Source organism: Acaromyces ingoldii, assembly GCF_003144295.1.
Source record: "Acaromyces ingoldii strain MCA 4198 unplaced genomic scaffold FA10scaffold_1, whole genome shotgun sequence".
NCBI lineage: Eukaryota > Fungi > Basidiomycota > Exobasidiomycetes > Exobasidiales > Cryptobasidiaceae > Acaromyces > Acaromyces ingoldii.
In genome coordinates, this window is record NW_020290247.1 from 878,292 (window position 1) to 893,365 (window position 15,074).

Here is a 15,074-nt window from a genome sequence, read left to right on the forward strand (position 1 = left end):
AAGCTAGCACAAAAGCAAGACAGGGGTAAAGGAAGCTTCGAAAATGGCCGCGGCCTTCTCCTTCTCGGATGTAGGCTACCTCCTTTCCCATGTATGCATACGATGGCTTGTACAGTCTAGCTCTTGTAGTGCTCAGATCCCCTTTTAGACCGCTAAGGCAATACTGCCCTTACCTCAAATGAAGTGTGTGATTGGGTGCAAGTTGCCGCTCTATGTATCCGAGATCAAAACCCGAACTGAAGCTGATCTTGAATCACAGACATATGCTGCAGAGAGTGCATCCCATAGCAGCAACACCCCACGTGCGAGCTTTCGGCAGCGGATGATTGATGCCCATGCGCCTTTCGATGAGGGAGAATATTTTTCGGATTTTGGATATTTTGCACTCGATCGAATCACACGTCGGGCTGTGCAGGTAGGGTCCTGGGAAGCTACTCCACATCCGGGGAAAGGGTGCGAAGGCCCAAGATAGCTAGAGTAGTAGTAGTAGTGAGAGACCGACTTTCCTTTCGCAGAGCTGTCGCGAAAAAAGGGCTATCTCAGAAGGACCAAAGCCGCGGTGCTTTCAAGCGCGCTAGTCATCGAACCTACGGCTTGTATATGTTGACTGACGACATATTTACTCCCAATTGCTGGGTTCTCGTCGTCGTGAGGAGCTCTTTTTTTTGAGAAAAGTTTCAGCTCGAGGCTGGAGATTGCCTGCTCTTTCTCTGAAGCAACGCCTCGTGTGGAGACAGCATCAGATCAGACGACAAACGCTTGCCTTGATCATTTATCGGGATTTTTTTTTTCTCGAAAAGACCCTTACTTGAGGCTTCGCTTGCATCATCGCCATCACCACTGCCTTTGACGATAACTTCTCAGGTCGCATGAAGCGCACGACTACCACTAAACCTACGGACGTAACGACATGACGACGGCGATGACGCCATCGACGGGGGCATTTGGCGCAGGTCTCTATCGCAAGACAAGCGGTAGCAACGCCGTTCCCGGCGAAGAGAGAAGGGCCGGCGAAAGAGGAAGGAGTTCCTCCACGGACTCCGTCAGGCAAAGGTCCGAAGAGCGCAACAGCCGATGGGGCCGGAGAACTGTGCAAGCTGCTGTGACCGCCGACCGAGAGCGATCGCAGCTCCTGAGAACCGTCTCCCACCTCAACAAGACGCAAAAGCCAGGCGTCAGCAAGCTGCCGGGCGACGAAAGCCTACCGCCCTTGTCGCCAGCAGACTTTGTTCCGCCGCCGCAATACCAAGACAGATCACGTTCGGCGCGGTCTCTGGACCTGGGACGAAGACGAGGCCTATCTGCAAGCGAAGGAAGCGGACCCGCTCGGACCAGTGCTAGGTTGGAAGACGAAAATTCGCTGCCTTCAACGGCGGGGCTGGGGTCTCTGGGGCGAGCCAAGGCGGCGCAGGCTAGAGCGAAGCTTCGCCGCTTCAGCGTCTCTCAACTCTCTCTGAGCGCAGTCTCTTCCTCTTCTTCTCACAATGCATCATCAGCTCCTTCCCCAGCACTTGCCAACAATGCCGAAGCTATGCCAACAGTGAAGACAACAGCAACAACACCTCCATTAGCACAAGCAGCTACCATATTAGCACCTAGAACAGTCATTTCCGGAGCCGCTGCTCCGGTCGGCAACACAATCATGCTTAAACCACGCCTGGCATTGGCCAACGCGTCTCCTTGCTCGTCGTCGGAGCCTGAATCGTCGGGTTTGCAATTAAATGAGGAGCCAACCAGCATCAGGCAAGGCCAGCAGCAGCAGAGCGCAGAGGGTCCTTCTCACACCACTTTGCAGACACCGGAACCCTCTCCCATTGACAATTGTGAGTAACCCTCCCCCCGGCGCCGCTTTTACGTCAGTCCGGCCTTCTTGTGGCTTTGTCGGAAGACCGGCCGATTTTTGTTCTCTTGTCGATGAACCCTTTAACCCTTTGAAGCCGTTTGCTTGCAAGCGGCAGGCCCTGCAAATGAGGTGGTTTTATTTTTTCGGACGCGCGCGCTTTGTTCGGATTTGCTCGCCCTTCACCCCATCGTGTGGGCAGGTTTAGCTGACAATAGAAAAAAAAAAAACCAAGACAAAATCCCCCCTCCCTTTCAGAAATTGGCGAATGCGAAAGAGGAGCGTCGTTCCACAATTTGCAGGAGCCCGAGCCCGAATCTAGACGTCAGCGCGGCCGATCCTTCGTTGAATTGCAGCAACGACTACGCACTTTCCTCCGCACCACAATCGAGCGGCGAGGCGGTGTTCACTTCCTGTGACGAGGTGCAACAAAAGGCCAGCCTCGGTGGGACCAGCACGGGCCGACCGGATCAGGAAATTTGCTCTTCGCATATCTCTCCCCTCCACGCAGGCGAAGGCAGTCAAGGCGGCGAGAACTCCAGATTGTTGCAGCAAAGACAGGAGCACCCTTCATCGCCTTGCGATCCCACTGACACAAATTGCTCTCGCATCGTCTCTAGTCGCCCCTCCCTCGACTCGATTCGTTCCGAGCACGTCGAAGAAACCGAGCGGACCGACAACACGCTCTTGCCGGGTCGCGCGAGCCGGATACACGCCTCTGATTGTGATTCGGCGGGGGGTCCGTCACTGAGGCATATGGCCGCGGCTTCGACCGACGCCCTCCGCGCACCTGGTCATCGAGAGCGTGGAGCAAGGATGAGTCTCGATGTGCGGCGTGGATCAAAGGGGCTGAACGACGGCAGTCACCTGGAGACGATGACGACTATGGCATCCCGGCGCCCCGACCCTTTGATGCCTATGGCCGAGCCGCGCTCTTCAACCCGCGTCTCCTTCTCCCTGCTTCGTCCAGCGATCTCTGCAAAGGAAGGGGGCATGCGCCGATCGAGTCTGGCCTCGCTCTTTTCAAGATCTCGCGAGAACTTGCAAATCACGACGGGTGACGCTGGCGAGGAAGAGATCAAGTCGCCAAGGCGCCTCTCAGAGGCTACTCTGATTGCAAAGAGCTTCATGCTCAAGACTTTCGGCGGTGTCGGCCCCAATCGGCATTCCTTTTCCAACGGCAAAGACCTTCCAAGCAGCCAGCGGCCATCGACTACGTACAGCCGCGAAGCCCGCGGCTCGTCTTCCTGGCCAAACGAAGAGGAACAGCCCAGCAGGGAGGCGGCGTCGCAGGTGTTCGCGTCCGCCTTTGGCGCGCCCCACTCGAGCGCCCTCGACGAAGGCCGTCCCGATCCTCCGCCCTACTCGAGCGTCCGCAGCGTCAACAGCGCCAACTCGCGCCCGGTCAGCCTCGTCTCGGCTGCCACGTCCTTCTTTTCGATCCAGGCTGGTCCAAATCAAGGCAGCACCACTTCTTTTACCGCCTCGCCCGTACGGCGACAGCAGCCCTTGCCCGTCGACCCTCCCTCGTCGTCAGAAGTGCCAAGTTCGCCTGCAGGTCTCTTTGCTCCTACCAGCAGCTTCCAGCGACTACCTCAAGGCGCCCCACACGCGACGATGCAGCTACTGTCTCCCGATGTGGGTCCCTTGGGTGAGGAGCGCTCTCCGTTGGCGCCCGGTCCTTCCTCATCGCGCCTAGGCCAGGACTCTACCTTGCAAGCGGCTACAGCACGCCCGTCACCGCCGTCCTCCCCTCGCGCAGCTTCGCGCTCTGCACTCGGTCTCGAGCAGGGAGCAGAAGTAGACCACTCTAAGGGCAAGATGAGGCAGAGCGACTCCGTAGCAATGAGGAGAGGTTCCAGCATGGGCATCGACGAGGAGCAAGATGCCATTGACCGAGCCCAGGCCTCCTCGACGATGACACTAGGGGCACCGATCACGCAACAGCTGCACCAGCAGGAGCAGGGCGCCACAGATGCAAGCGGTGACAACGGTGGCACAGCAGGAGGAGCGAACAGCGGGGCCTCGAGGAACAGGTCGGCCAGAAGCTCACGTCTTTCCCATCTCCCCAGACTCAACTCGATGCGCGTCGAGGCAGGGTCAGGCGTAGGAGGGATGGGAGGTGCAGGGGGCGCGGGGGGCGATGGAGGCGACAACAACGAAAGGCGAGATGATGTCAATGGGCCGGCATCTGCCGGTGGTGGCGAAGACTACACGAGCGAAGAAGGTACCGGCGACGAGGCCGAGTCTCGGGACGAAGAAGAAGTCGAGACCGACACAGCAACCGACGAAGATTACGACAGTTTTTTGTCTGGAAGCGAAGATGACCTCGACGGCTCGATGCCTGGCTCGATGCCGACGCATGAACGCCGTCCCTCAAGGGGCCTTGATCATCATCGGGCGAGGTCGTCGCGTTCATCGGCTGATGCGAGTACCACCCCTGCTACCTCTGCCGAGGGACCATCGGATGCCGGCATCAGTAGATCTCTGAAACCTGAAGGCATCCAGTTGCCACCGACCCCACAGTTTGGAAACACTTCTACCGCCACGCCCGACCAGGGTTTTCACGGCCAAGCGATTGGCAAGGACTCCTGGACACAGTTTGGCGCATCCACCCCATTCGAATCACCGTTGCCTACAGTGACGCCCCGAGCAGGCCCGATGGCTAGCACTAGATTCACAGCCACACCGCGAGGCGGCCAAACGCCCAAGGTGGGCTCGTCTTCCGAGGCGACGGCCGCGGCGGTGGCCAGAAGTGATACAGGAGGGGAAAGCTCCTACTTTAACATCCATCCGGTTGCTCCCCGCCTTGCGAATGGGGCTGCATCTGCCACGAATGGTGACATGCCCCCACCTTCACCGTCGATCATCTCCCGCCATCGCGCTCCATCCTCGGCGAGCACGCGCTCATTCAGGTCGATTCCCATGCCGACTCCGAATCGCGAGATTCCCCAGCTGCCGCCCATCGTGCCCATGAAATTCAGTGGCAAGGATAGAGCAAAGTCACCCGTCCCGCAACCGGCTGCACAGGCAAACGGCGTGGCCCCTCCGTCCGGATTGCCCGACGTCAGGACGAAAACCCAACGTCCCTCGACTTCACTTTCCAGCCAAGATGCAGAGAAAAGGATCTTGTCGCCTTTGCCTGCGCCAGGTGGAAGTATGCGAAGCTCACCATCGGCTCGACCGGGCCTCTACCAGCAGCAGTCGCGCTCTCTCATCGATCTCAGCGCCACCGCTCGTGAGGTCGAGAAGCGGCAGCATGAGCAGCAATCGACTCCCGCCCTCGTTGCTCCGCACAGTGCCAAAGTTGCACACAGGGAGCTTGCTCCCGACGCGAGCGATTCGGCCCTGCTCATTCCGCCACAGAGCCCAGGGGGCTTGCCACGAAGGAGAAGGTCGATGTTTGAGGTCGGCGCTGCTCCTCCGCCTTATTCAATCATCCATCGCCGGCCCGAGGGGACTCAGATGATCTATCCTCGTGAGGAAGAGGGTAAGGAGAAGTTGCCGATCTACAACTGCTCTGTTCACATCGAAGGTTACCTGCCGCGTAAGATGGAATTCAGCGCACCGGGAATCCAGGCCAAGGATCGGAGCTGGCGAAGACTCTATTTCGTCCTTCACGGAACGAGTTTGAGGGTATACAAGTCGGATCTGTCCGGTGATTCCTTGGCTGCAAAGGGTGCCTGGGGAATTATGGATGGCGTGCATGTTCACAAGGAGCCCATGAACGAGGATGGGTCCGCACCCGCGGCGGCACCTGCTCCTTCGTCAAGCACCAACGGCACAGCTCCACCGTCAAACACTCACCACGGCCTCACCGCAGCCGTCGGCGCGGTGTCGAATCTGACGAGCTCTCTCGTCCACCACCCGTCTACTTCCTCTCCATCTTCGTCATCACTCCAGCCGCCCAAGGCAGGTCTGATCCGAAATTATACACTCCAAGGGGCCGAATCAGGCCTTGCGGCAGACTATCTCAAGCGTCGGCACGTCGTCCGTGTCCGCGCAGAGGGCGAGCAGTTTCTGCTGCAAACCAAGAGCGACCGGCACGTCGTGGACTGGATCGAGGCTTTTCAGGCCAGCACCAATGTCTCGTTGGACCTCGAAAGGAGGCCGATGCCGAAATTTATCACGCTTCCGAGGCGGCGAAGGAGGAGGCGTCCCCAAGAGGCGGCAGCGGCGGCTGGTGGCGCAGCGACTACTGCCGGTCAAAGCGCAGCACCACGCACGGCAGCCGAACGAGAGGCAGCCGATCTCGCAGAGGCTCAGCGGAGGTCGATGTCCGATGCCCGTGGTGGTACCGCTGCGGCACGGAATACAGGGGCAAGGAGAATCAGCCCGCCTCGACCCTTGGGCCTGCCGGGCGACGATGCAAACTCGACACCGGATCCCAGTGCTGCATTTGACGAGATGCTGAGGGAAGAGCACGAAGACATGTCGAGACAAGAGGCAGGCGACATTTGAGCTGCTCTTTGACGAGTCTCCCTCTTGCTTTGATGACACCTAAAAGAAGGCCCCATGGTCCTCTCAAATTTTTCTTTCATGTGATGCTTTTCTCTTTTCTTTCTTCTTTGGGTTCATCGTTTTCGCTCATCCTCTCTCACAATTGAAGTACCATACTGGCAATGTTCTCAATGCACACAATGTTCGAGCGAAAGACGATGGATGATGTCTCATGAGCCTTCCTTTTCCTCGCTACCGCCAGAGAATGCTACTACTGTTACCAGAAATATCCCCCCCCCCTTCCTCCCTGAGTGGAGACATTGAGATCGTAGAAGCGGGAGAGACACAAAGAGAGAGAGGAGAGAGAGAGAGAGAGATTTCAATATACAACCAAGAAAGAAGGTAGAAGCAGAGGGAGCTCAATCTAGTTTTGAAGAGGGGGTTTTAGAAGGTTTCGAAAGCGGGGATCACTTGGGAGCCAAAGAATCAAATGGGGATGGACTGACGAGGCCGCCCGGATGAGAGACAGCCGGCTGCTGAGAAGTGGTTGCGGTTGAAGCGGCAGTGGAAGAGGATGAGGTGGCGGCGTCCAGGAGGAGCTGGGCCTGATCCAAGCTCAAGTGCGAGTGGTGGCCCCCGCCACCGCCGGAAGTCGAGGATGAAGTCGGAGGTAGCCCGTTCTGGTGTTGAGAGAGGGCGGAAATCGCGGCACTCGACAGGCCGTCGAGTCTAGAGATGTCGGCGGGCGCTGCAGATGTGTTGAGGGGCCGGCTGGGTGGGCCGCCAGAGGTCGAGAGACCCGATAGGCCCATGATGGCTGCCTGCTCGGCAGCGGCAGCAGCGGCTGCCGCGTGTGACTGCGCATGAGCAGGAGAGGAAGAGGATGAGGGATCCAGCGATGTCGATGACGAAGATTGCTGAAGTCCGGCGAGACCAGCCAGGACCTTGGCAGGAGACGTCATGTCAGAGGATGAAGAGGCGGTTGCCTCGCCACCGTTCCCAAACTGCGTCTGGTAGGAGAGCCCTTCTAAAGAGGGGTCTACCATCGGTTCGCTTTCCTCGCCTTGCTCTCGGCTTTCGTCTTTCATGTTTCCTCCCTGGGCGAGAAGTGCGGCCTGCGCTAGCGTAAGAGCAGCCTCTGCGTCTGACTTTGACCGGTTGCGGGTTGCTACATCATCGTATTGCTGCTGTTGCTGCTGCTGCTGCAGTTGCTGACGAGCAGATTGACGACCGCCGCCTCTCCTTCCGCCCCGATTGCGGGCTGTGGATGATGCTGGAGCGGGTGCAGGAGGAGGGATACCAGCCGAGCTCGAGCTCTTTCTACCCCGTTTACGACTTTGACGCTGACCCTCATCCTGCGGTGCAATGTCATGCTCTCCGACCGCCTCCTCGTCGTCCTCACCGTCTTCATCGTCCTCATCTTCGTCGTCCTCTTCATCTTCGTCCTCGTCTTCGTCGTCTTCGTCCGACTCTTCGTCCTCGTCGTCGCCCTCCTCTTGACCGTTCTCATTTTTGGTTCGCTTGCTGCTCTTGCCCTTTGGTTTGACGTAGCCAGGCTGATGGCATTTAGCGTGACGGTTGAGAGTCGTCCGCCTCGTAAACATCTTCCCACACCGTGGGTGGCCGCAGACATATGGCCGCCGTCCAGAATGAGTCCTCCGATGACGTGCCAACGACGAGGAGTCGCTGAAACTTTTTCCACACCCGGCGAACTCGCACTGGTGGGGACGCTCGCCCGAATGGACACGAGAGTGGACCGTCAAGGCGGAGCGCTGGATGAAGCTCTTTCCACAGCCGGGGAAATCGCAAGGGTAGGGTCGCTCGCCCGTGTGGATGCGCTTGTGGCGGGCAAGGTCGGAGCGACGGCTAAAAGTCTTGCTGCAATCCGCGCACTTGTGAAGCTTGGGGCCACCGGCATCGCTCTCGGTGTATTCGCCCAAGGCGGCAGCGGCAGCAGCGGCGGCTTGAGCTGCCTTTGATCCAGGGGGCTTCTTTGCTCTACTGTTGCTGCGCTTAGGCGCCTCCGTTGCGGGCAGCGGTGGGGGAGCGTTGGATGGGAGCGACGAAGACTGAGCCGAAGCCGAGCCGCCGCCCGAGTACTGCTGGGTCCATTGATAGGGGTCAAAAGGAGCGGGCGGTGGGAAACTTGCATTGTAGCCTGCATGAGATTGGCCGGCTGCTGCTGCTGCAGTGGCCGCTGCTGCTGCTGCCGCCGCGGCTTCGTGCATGTCCGACCCAGATGCGCCAGCAAAGTCGCCGTAGGGTCCCGATGCGCGCGAGCTCGAGACTGGGGTGCCGTGACTCCATGATCCGCCTGTGGTGCGTGTGTTTGACGAAGAAGCCTGATTGTTTCCGTAGGCAGCGACACCATAGGGAGCAGGCGCAGGCGGCTCGCCCTGGCTACCGTCGCCTAGACGGAAAGTACGGCTGAACGCAGGTGAATGTGGCGGATTCGCTGCGAGAGCACTTCGTCAATATACCGATAGAGAATGAGAGAGAGATGCTCGAGACCAAAACTCACCAGTCATGGGGCCGTGAGTCTGATAGAAGGTGCCAGGCGACGGGAATCGTTCGGGAGGCTGGAAAGTGATTGATCCTCGGGGAGTGTCACGACCACTGCGGCTTGGACTGTCCCGATTGCCGCCTCGCTCCTGTGATTCGGCGGCGAGTAGCATGGCGGCGAGTCCGCCACTGTTCTCGTGACCCTGACTGCCACCGGCGGCCTGATCCTGGTCGCCAGAGAAGTCCCGAGCAGCACTCGAAGCAAAAGGCGAGCTGCGGGACGGCTCGGTGTACCAAGGAGAGCCCTCACGCGTCGGTTTCCAAGTGGCCGACGAGGGCGATCCTCGTGGATGGAATGGCTGGTCGCGAATGTCGCTGCGACGCGGTGTCGACGACGCGTACACGTCACCCAGGCGTGATGGCGAGCTCGGGCGATGCTCATCCTGGAGCCTCGTCGATACCGATGCCGACAGAGTGGCAGCTGTTGGGACAGAAGGTCAGCAGCTATCCTGCATGTATGGCTCGTGCGACACTATAGGCGACGGTCATCATAGCGCATGGACCAACGCGTGCACCAGCCAAGGTGGTCCATGCATCCGTCCTTCTCCAAGAGCAGGACTCAAGGAGGAAGAGGCAATGTTACACCTGGATCGCTACGTACGCGATGGATGGTCGCCGCCATCGTCACTGCTCCCCTTCTGAACCGGTTTAGACAGAGCAAGGAGACTCACCATCGCCACGAGGCTCCTCCTTGACTCTCCTACGCTTACGCGACGAACGCGTCTCTTGGGCTCCGTCTCGCTCTTGATCGTCTTGGCTGGCTCCGGGCACGTTGACGCCCATTTCGTCGCCGTTACCGTCGTCGGGAGAGGGGGAGGCAGGGCGCGAAGCAGACGTGGGATAGTGCAGTGAGGAGGCAGCGTCGCGTGCCAGGGCACTGCTTCGCGGGCTTCCCACGGCCAGGCCGGTGCCGTGGTGCGCGGCCGAGAAACGCGCGGCCGAGTCTCGATAGGGCGACATGTGGCCTGGCAGATGATGGGACAGGCTCGTCCGAGGCGACCCCAGGGGAGACGCGTTGCCTGGCGCAAACGTCGAAGAGGATCCCACGGCAGCAGCAGCGCCCGCTGAGGTGTTTCCCAGCTTGGGAGATGGAAATTGCGCGCCGCTGCTGGACGATGGCGGTTGCAAGATCGGAGGTAGGCGGCTTCCCATGTTCCTTGACGAAACAATCGAACCAAGCTCAGGTAGGGGTCTCGCACGCCGTCGTCGAGAGAGCCAATCAGGGGCGGATGGCCGGTCTTGTCAACGGATGGATGTCGTGCCTTGTCTCTCAGGAGGGACCTGGATGCTTTGGACCGCTTTACAGCCGATGATGGATCGCTGTCGGAGCCCGCTTCTCAGTGCAGATGCGTCGACAGACGAGATGAAAAGGATGGAGAATGGCGAGGGAAGTCTGAGAAGGGGCCAAAGAGGAAGTAAGAAGGTGGCGGGCTGCAAGTGTGGGACCCGGGCGATGTCGTTTTCCTTTGGCTGGCCCGACGCAGTGTATGGGTTGTCTCCTTGTGACTAATGAGCAGCACTCGCGATTGTGTGGATGCTGATTCTGGCACCGCGAGAGGGCCTCCGTTTGCCAACGTCAGCGCGAGGCGTGATCCAGAGGACGAAGTAAGTCTTTCTTGGTGGGAGAGGGGAAAGGCTGCACGGGCCGTCACCGCACTGGCCATGTAGCAAAATTTTTCTCGCCTTCAAGGCAGTCAGGCAGCAAAGAAGAGAAAAAAAAAATCAAAAAAATCGCGCGCGACCGCTGCTTTCTAACCTGCTGACTAGAAGATCAGTCCGTCTCGCTCCGGCGCATACCTGATCGACTTGTGACGCTTAGATCGATAGGCTACAAAGAGAAAGCAGGTGTCGAGCTGGAGGGGCTGACGAAAGCGATACAAAGGTAGAGAAGTGGTGGCGTCCAAGCATTCGCACGCTTCACCCAAATAAAGCAAAAGAAACGGTGGGCACGTCTGGGACCGTGCGCTCCTGCGAAAACGTACCGCGCACAGAACGCTATTCTGTTGTCCGACGTTCAAAGAACGGGCGTGTGTCTTTGCGTCGTATTGTCTGTCTCCTGTCCGATGACCGATGGCGTACTTCATTGTTTTCGTTACAAGAAAGCAGAGGGAAGAATAGCTCGAAAAAGCATTCCCTTCGGACTTTGAGCAGGCGATATGAACAAAGAGAGACGCGCACTTCCGATTCGCACTTGATGCTCAGGCTTCCCAATCTCATCTCTCCTGTAGTCTCCAGCAAGTGGCGCAAGGCAACATGAGAACCATACCCCAGAGGCAAGCCGCCGGTCAGCTGCCCTCGCCAATGATTCAATGGGGAGATGGAGCTTGATGATGAGTCAGATCACGTGAATGAGGGCGCAACAGATGCCTGCATCTTTAATTTCCCGCAACCTTCTGAACAGGAAGGAAAGAGGCTACGAAGAAGGTCACGATGAATTCGTCGTCCTCTCCGCCGTCGGCGCCGTCATCATCATCAGCGCCGGCATCGGTAGAGAAGATGTCAGAGTCTCCGAAAACAGATCCGCCAACGCCTCACTATCTGCCAACACCGGCCTTGGACCACGCATTCTCGGGCATCGTAGCTGGGGCGGTGGCGACAGTATGCATGAACCCGTTGGACCTCATCAAAGTACAATTTCAGGTGGACACCTCTGCTTCCAACAGAAGATACTCTCCATCGTCCCGTCTCGCCCGATTAGGTCGCCTGGCTACCGGTGGCGATGTGGCGCGGGATATGGTCTCTGCCTTGCGAGCCATTGTGCGGCGCGATGGTTGGACAGGGCTCTACCGCGGCCTAAGTCCAAACGTCGTGGGCAACTCGGCTAGCTGGGGTCTCTACTTTCTGTGGTACACCATGATCAAGGAGCACATGACCGATGCGGAAGGCGGCAGAAAGCTCTCGCCCGGGCAACATCTCTTGGCTGCGAGCGAGTCTGGCGCTATAACGGCCCTGATGACCAACCCGATCTGGGTTGTCAAAACCCGCATGTTCACCACCTCGAGATCTGGTCAGGCCATCGCCATGGCCAATGTCCAGGCTCAGGCCAAGACTTCGACTTCTGTATCCGTCGTTGCTGCTCCCCAGGGCCAGGCGGCGGCCAGCTATCGGGGTCTGTATGACGGCCTGCGACAGATCTGGCGGTACGAGGGTATACGGGGCATGTACAAGGGTGCAGGCTTGGCTCTCTTTGGTGTCAGCAACGGTGCCATCCAATTCGTATGCTACGAAGAGCTCAAACGCTGGCGCATGGCCGTTGCGAGGCGAAAAGCCTGGGAGAGGGGCGAGAGAATAGAAACGACGGCCGACGAGGCGGTGAAGCTGGTGAGTGGCTCCCTCTTCCAGTCGGCATGCGTATGGCTTGCAGCATCCTCTAATGCCCGATCTGCTCCAGGACAACTCGGAATACATTGTCATTTCCGGTGTCGCCAAGCTGGCGGCCATCGGGATAACGTACCCCTATCAAGTGATTCGATCTCGCATCCAGGTGAGCCTTTTTTTTCCGACGACCAACTCTGTATGCGATGTCCGGTGCTGATCACTCGCTGCAGAATCACGCCACAATGCATCTGTACCCAAATATTCCCACCTGCATCCGCCTGACGTGGAAGAATGAGGGCATCAGGGGCTTCTACAAGGGCATGTCGGCGAATCTGGTCCGCATCATCCCAGGCACCTGCGTCACATTCGTCGTCTACGAGAACACGTCCTGGTTCCTCCGTAGATTGGCTCAAAGAAGAGGTGGGCCCATCAGGAGTGACTCGACGTCGCTTTGATCAAGCAACAACAAAACGGAAGGACTACTCCCTGCTCCATAGAAGTGATCACTTGTAACAACATACCAATTATCTTACTTGATAGAGCATTACAATCCCACATTTGCGCACACCATGACGCCTGGTTTGGAGTAGAGCCCTGGAACGAGCAGAGTGCCCCCGCCGATGCTGCCATCGTAGGCTGCAGAGGTGGCCGAGGCGATCCCGATCCAATCCTGTCCGTCCTCGGTCTCGCTGTCCAAGCTGGCTGCCACCTGCTCGCGCCGAACGGGTCCATGACCCTGGTAGACGGTGCTTACGTGGAAGCCTTCGTTTTGCCGTATCATCCGAGCATTTGCCGGTACGTACGAGTCGTCGTCGTCATTGCTGTCGTCCTTCGGCGGCGTCGGCGAGATCGAAATGATCCACGAATGGGCCCGTTTCGTATAGTTGTGTGGGTCTCTTGCGAAGCGCATAAGCTCCAGCCCGCTGGGGCCGCCACCTCCGATGAGCCTCGCAGCGTTTCCAAATAAGTCATTGCCACCGGGGATCCCACTGGCGCCCTTTGTAAAGGCGATGTTGTCGCTCAGGTTGGGCGTATTGATGCGGTGCGCCAGCCGGACCACTTCGCGCTTTGCTTCATTCCACTCGTACAGCTTGATGCCAGGCATCATCGTCGACGCCACGGCGAGGAACTTTCCGTTTGGGCTTAGTGCCAGGCCATTTGCAAAGGCGATCCACCGCGCGATAATCTTGGTCTGATGATGTGAATCTGCCCTGCCGTTGACGTCATCGTCGTCAAACTTGACATAAGTGACCCAGCCAAGGGGTAGGCCAAGGAGCGTCTCGATCCGCGCAAGGAGGGGTGCGCCGAGGCGTGCCAATTGGGCACAGTAGCGTGCGATCGCAGGGGCAAGCAAGGACAAGGGGGGCACAGCGAGGCGCCACGTCGCTGTCAGATCGTCAAGACTCGAAGGAGGGCGAAGTGCAAAGAGGTGGTCCTGGGTGACGAGGACCTCGTTGGCCGACAGCGCGACGAGCGAGTTGGGCGTGTGCGTCGCGATGGGATCGACCAGGCTGCGCACAAAGACGGCTCGCCAACGTCCTGACTGATCCTCACCTTTCTCTCCCTCTCTACTCGTTTGGCTGCTAAGAAGATCAAACACATCGATGGTGGACCGAGCTCGCTGGTGGTTGATGACAAAGAGTCTCGCTACCTTTGCTCCGTTGCCATCAGAGCTCATAGGATGGACGGCAACGCCCAAAGGATGAAAGTCGTAGGGACTCGGCAGACCTTCGAGAGACAGACGTAACGGCTTGACCGCGTTCATCAACTTGGTGCCTGACTGGCGTTCCTTTGAGGTAGAAGAGACTGCGTCGGAGTAGGCGTACATCCACAAGGCGCCTCGACCCTCTGGTTTCTGCAGCGGCCTGCGACAGAGGAACACATTTTTTAGTTACCCACATATGACCATCCTGGCAAGCACGTAAGAGGAGACCGCTGCTCACCCCATGACCGTGTTCCATTGGTCGCGACCAGGGTCGCAGCTGAGGAGCGCCCAGCCGTCCAGACCCGGACCGTGGAGCATCTCTGCATCCTCACAGAAGCTAATCTGGTTCTCTTGGCCCTCGAGGCCAGACGAAAGAGTCGCACATACTGGAGCCGCTCCACCAACTTCAGTGGACGGGCGCACCCAATGAGCAGGGAAGTGGGAAACGGGCGAGGTCAGCTGAAAACGGAACCACGAGACACGAGCGACGAAAGGACCCAACACGAGGGCGAGCACGGCAATCAGCAGTCCGCTTCGCACCGTCTTCGATCCGACGCGAGCGTCGCCGCGCCCGTCTGCACTACGCCGCGGCTGTTGACGAGCCGGCATATTTGCCGTTGTTTGACCAATACCGCTCGCGTCAAGAGAAGCTTGATGGGACCGAAAATAAATAGTAACAGCTTCACAGTGTGGGGCGACCGAGATTGGGGAGCCCGGAGGAATAAGCTTCTTTGGCGCCCGGGCCACCTCCACGGCCAAGTTGTGAACCGGGTAGCCTAGCCCGACACGGGAAAAGAACATGATTGCAGGCAATTTCGGAGGATATCTTTCAGCGATGGTCCTCGCTTGTCTAGGCCATTCACAACTGTTCACATTGACCTCGGAACGTCAGTTTCACCAACGCCAATTTCTTCGTTCACATCGGTGCAGCCCGTGGGAATATTACGGGGACGCTACAGCGCCCCAAGCGTCACTATCATCGGGCCTGCATGCTTGTGTCGGCACTCAGCTTCTTGAACATGAGACGTGCTGCAAAACCCTACTTTATTGCCTCGAATATATTGATTCATCATGTCCACTGATTGATTGGCTTTTGCAGACGAGCTCACGACCGGAGCGTTTGACCTGCGCTTTCTACCGGCAGCGTGTCGCTCCACGCATTAGATTGCACCTCTTCCTCACCCCGCCGAAAAGCCTCATGCACCGCTC

The 15,074-nt window shown here is 58.4% G+C and overlaps 4 protein-coding genes across 4 annotated transcripts; 2 read left to right on the top strand and 2 right to left on the bottom strand.

Annotated features, from left to right (window-relative positions):
* The first annotated feature begins 632 nt into the window (after nucleotides 1–632).
* Nucleotides 633–6,491, top strand: FA10DRAFT_263682 (hypothetical protein). The gene is made up of 2 exons (XM_025520323.1): nucleotides 633–1,823; nucleotides 2,076–6,491. Exons 1-2 carry the CDS (start codon nucleotides 911–913, stop codon nucleotides 6,299–6,301), a joined length of 5,139 nt encoding a protein of 1,712 aa, XP_025380152.1. The 5' UTR covers nucleotides 633–910; the 3' UTR covers nucleotides 6,302–6,491.
* A 1,387-nt stretch (nucleotides 6,492–7,878) lies between these two features.
* On the bottom strand, nucleotides 7,879–8,166 carry FA10DRAFT_218580 (hypothetical protein; the record flags this gene model as incomplete). The annotated part of the gene is made up of 1 exon (XM_025518525.1): nucleotides 7,879–8,166. A coding segment is annotated over one exon (288 nt), but the record flags the coding sequence as incomplete, so codon positions are not given.
* A 3,087-nt stretch (nucleotides 8,167–11,253) lies between these two features.
* FA10DRAFT_263685 (mitochondrial carrier) lies at nucleotides 11,254–12,726 on the top strand. Its single transcript, XM_025520324.1, has 3 exons — nucleotides 11,254–12,163; nucleotides 12,234–12,326; nucleotides 12,391–12,726. The coding sequence occupies exons 1-3, from the start codon at nucleotides 11,273–11,275 to the stop codon at nucleotides 12,613–12,615; spliced, it is 1,209 nt and encodes a 402-aa protein (XP_025380154.1). The 5' UTR covers nucleotides 11,254–11,272; the 3' UTR covers nucleotides 12,616–12,726.
* Nucleotides 12,663–14,543, bottom strand: FA10DRAFT_263686 (hypothetical protein). Its single transcript, XM_025520325.1, has 2 exons — nucleotides 14,104–14,543; nucleotides 12,663–14,025 (listed from the first exon to the last, which is right to left on the bottom strand). The coding sequence occupies exons 1-2, from the start codon at nucleotides 14,472–14,474 to the stop codon at nucleotides 12,705–12,707; spliced, it is 1,692 nt and encodes a 563-aa protein (XP_025380155.1). The 5' UTR covers nucleotides 14,475–14,543; the 3' UTR covers nucleotides 12,663–12,704.
* Between the last annotated feature and the right edge of the window lie 531 nt (nucleotides 14,544–15,074).

Coding starts and splice junctions, on each gene's coding strand:
- FA10DRAFT_263682 (XM_025520323.1), top strand. CDS start 911: ATGACGACGGCGATGACGCCATCGACGGGGGCATTTGGCGCAGGTCTC. Junction 1,824..2,075: donor ACCCTCTCCCATTGACAATT/GTGAGTAACCCT, acceptor AAAAAAACCAAG/ACAAAATCCCCCCTCCCTTT.
- FA10DRAFT_263685 (XM_025520324.1), top strand. CDS start 11,273: ATGAATTCGTCGTCCTCTCCGCCGTCGGCGCCGTCATCATCATCAGCG. Junction 12,164..12,233: donor CCGACGAGGCGGTGAAGCTG/GTGAGTGGCTCC, acceptor GATCTGCTCCAG/GACAACTCGGAATACATTGT. Junction 12,327..12,390: donor TGATTCGATCTCGCATCCAG/GTGAGCCTTTTT, acceptor CACTCGCTGCAG/AATCACGCCACAATGCATCT.
- FA10DRAFT_263686 (XM_025520325.1), bottom strand. CDS start 14,474: ATGCCGGCTCGTCAACAGCCGCGGCGTAGTGCAGACGGGCGCGGCGAC. Junction 14,026..14,103: donor CAATGGAACACGGTCATGGG/GTGAGCAGCGGT, acceptor CCTCTGTCGCAG/GCCGCTGCAGAAACCAGAGG.